General features: G+C 40.9%; 1 protein-coding gene across 1 annotated transcript in view; it reads left to right on the top strand.

Moving 5' to 3' along the window:
* The window catches only part of LOC110678777, a 67582-nt gene that overhangs the window by 11317 nt on the left and 43914 nt on the right, over positions 1–12351 (top strand). The window contains exons 3-6 of the mRNA XM_021852123.1: positions 122–345; positions 458–690; positions 7882–8147; positions 8582–8950. Of these exons, the coding sequence (XP_021707815.1) occupies positions 122–345; positions 458–690; positions 7882–8147; positions 8582–8950 (1092 nt within the window). The remainder of the gene's footprint in view (positions 1–121; positions 346–457; positions 691–7881; positions 8148–8581; positions 8951–12351) is intronic.

Raw genomic sequence — 12351 nt, 5'->3', positions numbered from 1 at the left:
AACCATCCAGAGTTTCACGTATCGGCCTAATTAGTTTCTCCGGATAACCATGTTCAAACATTATCTGCCACAGTTAATTTCTTTTCACTGAATCTTTCTTACACATTTCTTTTTCTTTCAGAAACTGATACATCTCAGTATGATTTAACATTGCACCGTGTTAAGGTGAACCTAAACCGTACTGCTGCTGATCATCAAATGTTGTTCACACGAGTTCGAAGCAGCGGAAATCTGTATCTCTACTCTGGCAATCAAATCTCACGGGTCACGGTTGCCGAAACAGAGGTTAAGCTGGTGCCTGTAGCTGCGACTTCTGATATACACGAGGAAGTTTCAGAATTCCAGGTAATTCAGATTATCGCTAACTACTTTCGAAATTATATATCTTGTTCAAGGGCCCTGTTTAAGTGGTGAGCAACATACATATTGCTTATCTAACCGTGCATAACATTTTCAGATTGAGGAACTTAAGGCAATTGACAACAAGACGACACTGATAGTCACTGTCTCTCTGCCGGATCGGATGCATGTTTATCAAATATCGGGCAACTCGAAGGGGAAAGTGTTAACAGTGAAAGCTATGCAAAGGATAAAGCGACCAGGTCAAACCCATCAATCAGTTTTGGTGCAGTCGAAATCCAATTTGTTCCTGATCAGCGGTTATTCCGAAGCACGTTTCGGAAAAGTGGTGTAAGTTTTTTTTTATTTATTTAACACCGTCTTCAGCTTTGCTGTACAGACTGAATACCCCTTATCTTACTAATAAATTTGTCTCACAATATTCTTAAAACGATTTCTATCAATAGTAAAATCAAAAATATCTACATCATTTAAAAGATTAAAACATTTTTCGAGTGGATGATTTTGGCCGAAAACAGTACGGTGTCGACTTATCCTGATTAAAGAACGTTGACGTAAAAGACGCGCTGGGACAAAGAAATTCGCCTGTTGCAGAAGCTCTGGGCAGTCGATCCGGCTACTTATTACGTCATATGCGAACATCCTTTGAAGGTAAACTCTTCGATGGCGTAGTGACTCCAGCCCTATTAGTTGGCGCCGACTATCATACGCAGGCAGCACGATCGGGTTTGACCACGGTAATCTCCTCAGGGCATATCGGACGAAGCATCGTTGCACTCTTTCTATACGAGCGATTTGAGTTTCGTGGTAAGGAGCCCATACTTGAACAGCATATTCCAGGATGCTTCTTACGAGCGAGCAGTAAGCGGATTTTAAAGCATATGGATCACGGAATTCGGATGCGTTTCGTCGAATGAATCCTAGTACAGCAAAGGCCTTGGCAGTGGTCGCATCAACGTGCTCGTTGAAATTCAACTTTTCGTCCATAACAACTCCAAGATCTTTAATAGATTTTACGCGGTCCAACAACGTTCCATTCGCGCTATAGTCGAATCTCATTTGCGCCCGCGATTTGGTGAAACTAATCACTTTACACTTTATCGCATTCATCTCCATACCGTTCAATACACACCAACTAGATACGGTGTCGATGTCTTGCTGTAGCGCGGCACAATCGATCGACGAGCTTCTTCTTCTTTCTGGCGTAACGTCCCAACTGGAACAAAGCCTGCTTCTCAGCTTAGTGTTCTTATGAGCACTTCCACAGTTATTAACTGAGAGCTTTCTATGCCAATTGACCATTTTTGCATGTGTATATCGTGTGGCAGGTACGAAGATACTCTATGCCCTGGGAAGTCGAGAAAATTTCCAATCCGAAAAGATCCTCGACCGGTGGGATTCGAACCCACGACCCTCAGCTTGGTCTTGCTGAATAGCTGCGCGTTTACCGCTACGGCTATCTGGGCCCTATCGACGAGCTTATAATTCGATATATTTTCAAATCATCCGCATACATGAGACGATGTGAATTGATTCGATCGATTAAGTCATTGACGAAAATTATAAATATCAAGGGTCCCAGGTGGCTACCTTGTGGGACACCCAAAGGAGTTGGAAAACGCGTAGACTCAACAGACTTTAAATTAACATAAGCGGTTCTATCACGCAGGTACGATCTCAACCAGTTAATGAACCAATCAGGAAAACCTAGTCTATCGAGCTTTCTTAGGGTTAAGTCGTGCGGTACCTTGTCGAACGCTTTAGAAAAGTCCACGTAAATACTATCCACTTGGAAGCGTTTTTCCATACTGAAGTTCAGCGAACTAACATACGCCATCAAGTTGGTAGTAGTAGAGCGATTCTTCATGAAGCCATGCTGATACTGTGAAAATAGGGGCTTGGCAGCCGAATACATTCTGTCGTGAATCAAGCGTTCGAAAGTCTTCGCTAAGCAGCAGAGGATCGAAATCGGTCGATAGTTCTCAATCTTGTGAAGGTTTCCAGCTTTATGTATCGGTGTAATTGCAGATAACTTCCATGCGTCTGGGAAAATTGCTTCAGTCAAGGATAAGTTGAATAACCGACAAACAGGTATTGCGAGTACCTCAGCACAACGTTTGATAAAAACAGGAGGAAGTTTATCTGATCCTGGGCCTTTCGATGAGTCGATGGCGTTCAGGGCTTCGGTGACATCTGCTATTGAAAACGTCGGACACGGAAAATGAATATCGAAAGATGGTAACAAATCCAACGCATCCGCAGATATCAAAGGAGACGAGGGATTGTACACTGATTTAAAAAAATCAGCAAAAAGTTCGACTGATTCCGTAGGGCTGTGACTTGTTATGCCACCAAAAGACATTTCCGATGGGAGTGATTGTGCCCCTTTCCTTTCTTTGAAGAAACGCCAAAACACGGAAGGATCCGCCTTAACCTCATCTTCGATGCGGAAAATGTACTCACGGAAGGATGAAGAGACGCACTCGTTGTATTCAGCCTCGAGTCTACGTAGCAGGGATCTGTTTTCTTCGGAACGGTGTTGCAGGAAACGGCGACGCACTTTGCGGAGGACATTTCGCCGGCGACGAAGATCAGCGTTCCACCACGGTAAACTATTCGGGCGGCGAGGAGAAGATCGGCGAAGAGGAGTGTGTCTGCGTATTACCCCGAAAACCACGTTGTAGAAATTGGCAACCGCTGCGTTAACATCGGTCTCCTGGAATAGTTCTTCCCATCTAAACAAGCTCAGCTCCTCGATTACAGCATTGTAATTGCAACGGTTAAAGTTGAAATCGTGCTGGGCCGACACTGCATGCGAAGCCTCCAATTCACTTGTGAATAAACGTAAAACGAACGGTTTGTGGTGGCGGTCAGGAGGTAAAATCGAGAATGGCACTTCGAACAATTCAACTTCGCTACTGTTGCTGACGAAGGCCAAGTCAAGTAGTCTATCGTTTGAGTTACGTACGTCACAAATCTGCAATAAACCACTGGCAATCATGTTCTCTGTGAACACTAGTTCTTGCTCCGAAGACGCGTTCGTCGGTAGGTGTGAGTCCAAATCGTCGTCAAAACATGCGCTTTATTAGCTCTCTGCTATATTTAAATCATATTAAAACCTTTAAGTTTTACCTAAACTATTAAGACACACAAGCAGGCATATTTCACTTGAATTAAAAGTAATATATGCATATCCCTGGCCACGATCACAGGGTTTGACGGTGCCAAAGTAGAAGGTGCACCATAATAATACCCGTCTGTGAAACATATCACCTTCCTAATACTTTGGCACACCTCCAACGGTTCATGATTTATCATGAAACGGCTGCTTTCAGGCGGAGGATCTGTTAATATGTTTCGGCGTATTTTCAGGTTCTCTTCGAACGGAGGGACCACCAGGGCTCAGTAGTTGCTTATAAACCAGTGCTGGTTGTTGATGTTTCAGTTCGTTTACACGAGCTGTAGCATCCTTTGTACTAATCAGTAATGGTGGTTAAGTTTCAAAGCCAACGTGTGATCAATCGTTTTATAATGCAGCATAAGAAAGAGTGTTTGGTGGAACTGTGTCGTTATTAAATTTAGTGATTGTGAGGGTGCTAATAGTGATTTTATAATTAAATCTATGGTGATGAAAATTTGAAAATAAAATTGGAAGTGATTGTGATAGTTTTGTGAAAAATACATGTATAATAATAATGACCATTAATTTAAAAAGGTGAAAATACATTTTACAATCTTTTCGCTGAATATATACACTATTGCCTAGTTCTTCACACATGCATGATAAAAGGGTTTATAATGACAGCGAGTGCAGAAGAATGGTTCGAAGTGATTTTGTTTTATTGTAATATTCTTGATCGTAGTGTTAAATCGTAGTTTGAATAGTAATGACTCAACAGCAACAAAAATAATGAAAAAAAAAATTGAATATCTTTTAATTACTTAGTAATGATAACAGGTGGTAATGTTATGTTATGAATTTATATGAAAATGGTGCAATGTAATTTTGATGAAAATTTGTAGCTGTGATAGTGAAAAGTGATATAATGGAAAGTATATTTATCTGAAGTGTTTTACGAAAGTTGATGAGTGATAATCGTTGATATACGTTATAGTGATGAATAAAAGTGTCAATAATGAGTTATGAAATGAAATGGGGAATGAGGAACTTTTAATAAAACTATTTCGTTCTTCACTTTAACCATTCTAGTAGCATTTCAGGCCTTATCATAGATTGATAGCTGAGAGAGACTCGCGAAGACGAAAAATATCAACGTCATATGCAGCCCAGATTCCCCTCTCACGAAACGTCAAATGCAGCCCACCGTTTCTATGGCTGAAAAAGTGAAAAGTATTGTGTTCAAAGTAAAATGTTATTAAAAACCTCAATCGGCGGAGCAGTTTTTTCCAAAGTTGCTGATAAATCTAAGCAAAAGATTAATTATTTCTAATGTCTGCTACGTTTGCTGGCATTAAATTTCACTCAAACAGCTATTTATGATTCGATGTGATGCAAACTCAATCATTTTTTGCTGAGATGTTCATGTGAGGTTTTGAACAGCATGCGCATAATTGGTATAAACACTAAGTGGAATAAGAAAAAAACTCAGCAATCACAGAAAAAGAAGACCGTCTTCGCGTGTCTCGTCTCAGATTGATAGTAGTCTGAACTACTAGACTGCAAAACTACGGTAAGGGCTGATTGCTGCTTGAGTACACAGTGACCATTTGAGCAACATTGCTTAAGAACGTCTGTGTGATAAACGCAATAGAGGCTTATAAAAGCAAATGCTGGGAAGGAGCTTAGGGCAGATTAAAAGTGCCAGGACTACCCCTATCGCTACTGACAAAAAAAAATAAAAGTAATATATGGATATATTGACACTTTTGATCATGTTTGACGTTCGCTTAGTCGACAAAAACACCACAGGGATTGTAGTTTTAACACTGGGGTTGTTCCTATCTGACATTTCGGAAGGGACACTGAAAACAAAATACACCCAAAATTTGAGTTTAAGCCAAGGGGTGGGACAAAACCTAAAAAATTATAAAAAAATGTTTTTTGGACTTAAACAAAAGAAAAACATTCGAAAATTGAGTAAACTTTTGTTTTTAGCCTAAGTAAGCGTTTGGCACTAAAATTCCCTGGGCTTGGGATTATATTTTCAAGGAAGCGATGAGTTTTGATAATTGATCGCTGTTGTTAGTAGCTTTGATTAGATGTTGAGTAAATTTCAAACCAATGGCAACCTTTTTATTACAAAATTTAGATTTTGTCTTCTGACCTAAAGATTCTGGTTAAACTACTGCATAGTACGGCTATCATTCATCAAAATTACTTTCACTTCGGGAAAATATAATTTCAAACTGGCGAGAAGATTACAAACTGAGGGTGGGTTAGGAGCACAGTCAGACCCTTGAATGTGCAATGTGGGGTAGTAATTGGGAATGCCATTGACGGTTTGTAATCTTCTACGAGGTTTTCGAAACCCAACAGGGCGCGTACACCGGGTTGCGGATAGGAGCAAAGGGAGATCAATAGCATCTACTTAAAATAATAGAGCAAAAAGCCGTTCCATGATTAGGTAATGTTTAGCGATCTTCTATGGTGTTCTAGTACTATAAAATTCTTCACTCACTGGGAATTCTGGCCTTGATCATATCAATAGTGATAAAAACATAAAATAATACCTAATACTGTAGTAATAAACGAAATAAAATCAATCTTCTATATTTGACAAGGTTTTGAAGGCAATCAATGAGTGAAAGAACTACCTATTAGAAAAGCCACATCAGCTAAGGCTATACATATACAAATGATGGTCATAGGGTCATGGCGAGCATTCGGTATGTATGTCTATGATTGATTCTTATCTAATAGGGGCACTAGAAGACCACGCGGACCATTTAGAAACAAATTATTTATATACATCGGTCTTATGACCCGAAAGGCTCAGCTATGCTGTAATGTCATTTTTTAAGCTATTCATTACTGCTGTTTAATTGTTTATTATTCTAACAAAACTACATAATTATGTACTCATTACTAATCACTGTTCCTATATTCTCTCTTTCTCACCTTCTTATCTGTTGCATGATTATGATCATTACTAATCTAATGCATGAGCATGCACAATAAGAATAATTTCAGAATTGTAAGCAGTCAATGGATAACTGGATAGAATAACTTCGTAAAGGGTGCTCAAAACAGAATAATTCTGGTCAGGGAAGTATAAACATCATGCATAAGTAACACATTTCATTTTAATAATATCAAATATTTTTATATAAATCAGCACCGCCAATCAGTGAACTGAATTATAATTTTATATCTGTACATGATAAAAACAGATAAAGTTTGTAAAGTTGTCACCATCGATTGAATTGCGTTCTTTATAGTAATGTTCAATCATTATCAAAAGCTCCTAAAGCGTCGCATCGTGCCATCAGCAGTTCTTAGCATCACTCTCATATTGTTCTTACTTTGTTGTTTATTAAATTTCTATAAAGCGATCAGCTCATCCTTTCTTACTTGTACAATTGTTTGGATTTTTAATAAATCAAACCAAACTTCAAAACTCAAATCAAATTGCTCTCAGCACATTTACATTTTGCAGCATTAATCGCATTACTGTGTCAAGTCTTCTCCAATTTCCTATACCCTACCCCAACCCTTCCTATCATTTCCGATGGTGTTCAAGTGGTCCGCATAGACTATTACGGCCATTACCTATCCCTGCCCCCGGCTTTGGACTGACTTGCGCTCTCATTGCCCCACCAAACGCTGCAAAATGAAAATGAAAATGAAAGTAAGCGTTTGGCACTAAAATTGGATCAGGGCTTTAGGACCCTATGGTTTTTCACACTGTTTAAAAAAATATCTTGAATGGCATGAGATTTGGAGTCGCTTGATTATTTATGAAGTTATGCTCAATCAAAATTCAATTTGGGCATCGCGGTCGTGCAGTTAGTGCCACCAAGCATTTAGTCATGTTGGTCCATGGAATAAGAGTTCGTTTCCCGCTACAGTCCGGAAAACTTTTCGTCAGGAACATATTTCGACTGTATCACTGGGCATTGCATGCTAGTCCGTTGTCTAGTAAGGTGTTTTATCCAAAAGATAAATCGTTTACTGAAATTAGTAATGTGTCAATCACCTTAGTAAATTTTTTTAGTAAAATGAGGCTTTTTTGAAAACTACTATTATATTAAACTAGTTTTTTTAGACAAATTTGATGATCCACGATTTTTTTTCATAAATTCGATTTCGAAGAGAAACCCCTTAAAAGATTAACGATTGGTTGAAAAATATGTTATGTTATGTAAACTTTGAAATTCACCTTCAACTCTCTTGTGCAACCTCCGAATCTCAATAATTTCGACTCAAACGTTGAGATTTCTCTTTTTATGTGAAAAGAATTGAGAACAGCACACGATCTTTCGGTTTTGAGAACTGTTGAAAAATAAACTACACCCTACTGTACAACGAAGTTATAATAATTCGCCTTATGACCGTTTCAGAATTTATCGTTGGTTGGACTTCCATTTTTCGTTGCGTGATGTCAAGGAAGTGGATCGCTGTGACAAGCTTTTGGTATTCAGTGGTGATCAACTCGTTATTCTCGTACTGGAAATGGCTGAATATCCGGAACGATCAGTGAATAATATTTTCATGCTTAACGATGAATTCAAGTTGGTTAAAACGCAAGAAATGTACTTTTTGTTCGATCGACTACCGCATTATGAGGTGGAAAATCAGTTCTACATTCTGCGATGTCTTGCGTTAGGTAAGTACACATTTTCGGTTAATTTTTGGAAACACATATGAACACTGAACTTTTCCAATCTTTTCGGGAAGAAATCAAGCAAAGAAAATAATTTACAGCAAAGTGTAGTGGTTGGTTAAGCCTGTAGGAGACAGAATTCAAAATATGTCCAATAAATCGAAAATTATACCGAATATTTCTTTTGTGTTCATATATTTCTATTCTATTCTATCTTTATTAACGAGATTTTTAGCCCTGGGCTAGTTCATCTCGGGACCAACGGCTTTACTTCCCTTCCGAAGGAAGACGTCACTGAAACTTTTAGTGACTATCTCGGGGATGGGATTCGATCCCAGGTCCTCGGCGTGAGAGGCGTGTGTTCTAACCACTACACCAGGTCCGTCCCCGTGTGTTCATATATCCTAAATAAGGTTTATTTTTCTCAACAATGCCAGATACGTGCTTTTTATATCGATGGAATGGTGAGAGCCTTTTTCGTCGAGCCAGCAAAATATCATACGATCCCAGGAACATCGACATCATGGCCTCGGGTCATGGAATGATAGCAATGTCCCTCGAAAGAACACTCTACTTCTACGACAATCAGCCCCTGTTGAAAATTGCTGCTTCGTACGCTATCGTAAACAGACGCGGCACAGTTACGGATAAACCTTTCCAGCTCGATCCACGAGTTAGCGACATGTTTCTTTACAAGGAGGAAGCAACGGAAAAATTGTATCTCTGCATCCTGTACAACTCTGGTGCCAAATTGTTGGATATGGTCGAGATACAGTTGAATAAAGGAAGAAGCGCGCCCAGTCCAGGTAAGTAAAATTTATTAACAATAAATAGTTGTGGTGACCTAATTAACAATACCAATGCTTATCAATATGACCCACCCAAGTCTACTTCGTTTAGTATAATGCTGATTGGCATAATATCATTGGCACCGTTGTGCCACCTTTGTTTGGCTTGGGCCGTAAGTCTCATTGTGCCCGGGGCTACCTCATGGTATTAGTTATGGATGGAGGCTTCTACGCCTTTTCGTTACCTTTTTCTCTGGTCGCGGTGTGTCTCTGTGATGATACTTACATTTTTCTGGCCGGTTTCATGCCGGAGTCCTGTGTGTCGCGATCTATTTGTTGACTCCCCTGCGGTGTACTTAGCCTCGGGCCATTACTCGAAAGAGGTTTTGAAGTGGTACAAGGCAAAGAAGGTCAATTTCGGGCCGAAGCATCTCAACCGCCCGAACGCACCGGATCTGCGGCTAGGCCATCATGCAGCAGGCACTTCGGAAGCATCCTAAGTGTTGCGGACAATTCTATCACGGTGTACTATGCAGTACTATGCTAAAATATTGGCAAATATTCATAACATGTTTGGCTTTTACTCCCTGAAAGTTTGGAGATGATTGATTGAACATGCAATTTTTTCCAAATACTTGTGTGTATCGCAGTTCGATTCCGTACACCCTTTATTTCGCGATCTACTCGACTAGTCCCCGGTGGTGGACTTAGCCTACCCCGACCGTTATCTGGATGCTTTCTGTCTGTTGTCATCTCACGATCGATCCTATTCTGACTATCATACATCTCGTTCCGACGAGTTGAGGGACGCACACCGTCACTCACAATGGCTTCTGCCCTTCATTCGTTTCGTACACCAAGGTTCTACTCTGAAAGTAGCGATGCGTACGTCTGCGATGGCCTTACAGCTGCCGGTGTTGAATGCGTTTTCACGTCTATCGTGACTACGGTGCAGTATCGATTTCATCTTCATTTCTGCTTCGAAGTCTGCTCAGCACTCTCGAACACTGTCCTAATTACCTCTACCGTCCTAATAACGCCTTTATGGAATCCAAACTGCATTTTCGACAATTCGCGCTCTTCCATCGCACATTTAACAGGCCAAAGACGATTTGGCAGCAGCACCTGCTTTTGAATTTACCATATTCTTGGAAAGTTGCCATCATCAAGACCCTTCTACAGAACCTTCCCTTTTTCTTGCTTCGATTACCTTCAGCTTGTTTGCATCTCAGCTGGCGTCAATAGGCTATAATCTTTGCCATAACGACTCAGTACGCATTACTCCAAGGATTGACATCTCGGCACAGCTTCTTCTTCGTCTTTCTGGCGTAACGTCTCAACTGGGACAGAGCCTGCTTCTCAGCTTAGTGTTCTTGAGCACTTCCACCCGTATTGACTGAGAGTTTTCTATGTCAATTGAACATTTCTGCATGCGTATATCGTGTGGCAAGTTCGAAGATACTTTGGGCCCTGGGAGTTCGAGAAAAGGTCCCCGATCCTCTGTTTGCCTCGTTGAATAGCTGCGCGTTTACCGCTACGGCTATTAGGGATCCATTTCTCGGCACATCTTCTTGCAGTAATTAGATTTACTCAGCTTGATCTCCCGTTTTAATGCGGTCCTACTTTCTCGAAAAGCTACCGAACTCCTCCTGGCCAGCTGCACCATTGTCCTCGTGGTCAACCGCGCAGTCCTCCGAGTTCCTCCAGCTCTTTCAAGCTCGTCGTCCGATCAGCCAGCATCCGCACCTTCAGCCTCGTTCTCAGCATCTTGGCCTCCAACTCTTGGGCACCTCGTCCAAGCCACCTCCCGTCCAGACTCCACCTCCCGTCCAGACTTCACCTTCCGTCCAGGCTCTACCTCCTCACCGAGATTCTGCCTCCTCGTCTAGGCCATGTCTCATCGTCCAGGTGCTTCCTCGTGGTCCCTCATTGAAGCCGCCTCAGCGTCCTCCAGGCGTTCCTGGGCCCATAACCTGTTGAAATAAATCGACTACTAAACAAGGCTATTCGCTCCACACCGCAGGCTACTGACTGATATTGCTACCATGTCAGCACCTCTCTTTTATTCACTGTCTGGGTATATATTATAATTTCCTTCTCTTACCTCTATCTTACAATATGCTTCCGCTAAAGGGTGTGTGATGTACCTGCTCTCCAACAGGCTTTCGTCTGATAAACTTGTCAGTTAATTAATCCACCATTTGGGTGAGCTGCTTTACTGATCACCATAGAAATTCGTGGCAACTTTGTAAAAGGACCCTGCTGAAGGTGTGACGTGCATCTTTGCCGTGGTCCTTCGTCGGAGTGTTCCTGTGCTGGTGACCGCAACGTGTGCGGTTGTCGGCATCCGATAGCTGTTTCCGTTGGTGGCTGTGGCGTGCATGGCTGCTGGTAGTGTGTTTACTGCGCTGGTTAACAGACTTAAGCTATAGACATGACAATCATGCTGAAACTGCTGAAATTAATGATACTTGCATTGAGGCAGGGTTAAATCTAAGATATTTATGGATAAATTTGCATGAAATTTCCACAATTTTTCAGACATCACATGAATTTCAAAATATATTTTTGAGTGAGTTTTCAAATCACGAGTTCACCGTAGTTTTACAAATTTGAATACCTGGCATATTAAAATGATAAAGTTGTAAATTTAGACGAAATGAACAAATATGTTTACGATGGTTTTTGTGTAGAGCTTCCATATTTTTTGGATAAATCGTTTATAAATTTTCATGAAAAAATTCACTTTGTTATTTTAGCTATTGGAGTTGTGTAAATATATGATTTCAGCTATTTTAAAAAGAGTTTTAGGTTTTGGCCGACATTTGTTTTAGATCGAACTACTGTGCACTGCCGTATTGTACAAGTACATTGCCAATGAAAAGGCCTTTCAGATCCTAACGACCCCGAGCTTTATCTAGATGTGTACATTGTTCTTGTTGTTTTAGTAATTGTGGTGTTACTTTGCAAGGCCCATTCGCCACCTTCGCCACTATTACCTTCCTCTTTTGTGCTAAATTTAATTCACTGCGCCTTGTATTCTGTTGTTATTGTGGCTGCTGTTACTATTGTTGCTTCTGTTGCGACTGTTTCTTCTGCTGCTGTCATGGTTGATGGCAACCTATTTCTGGCGAACGAATGCACCACATTCACATTTTTTGCCGGATTGCACACTTAATAAATGACTGAAGCGCTTTGAAAGCAACACGAGTCGCTTGTACAGAACTGCTTATAGATCTATGGGTTTTTATAGAGATTCAACAGAGTCCACTATTGAACCCCCAGCACGTCTCCTAAATACGAATTCCGATTGGGCTGACTGGAGGCCAGAAACTTGGCTCGAGGGCCCAGTCGCCCCTGGCCAAAAAAAAACGCCAACTGTTCGTTTTCATTGATCCCGGGAACATGTCCCGAACTGC

The sequence above is a fragment of the Aedes aegypti genome, chromosome 1, assembly GCF_002204515.2.
Source record: "Aedes aegypti strain LVP_AGWG chromosome 1, AaegL5.0 Primary Assembly, whole genome shotgun sequence".
Taxonomy (NCBI): Eukaryota; Metazoa; Arthropoda; class Insecta; order Diptera; family Culicidae; genus Aedes; species Aedes aegypti.
The sequence above is the reverse complement of the archived record's forward strand: the minus strand, read 5'-3'. Positions and strand labels throughout refer to the sequence as shown.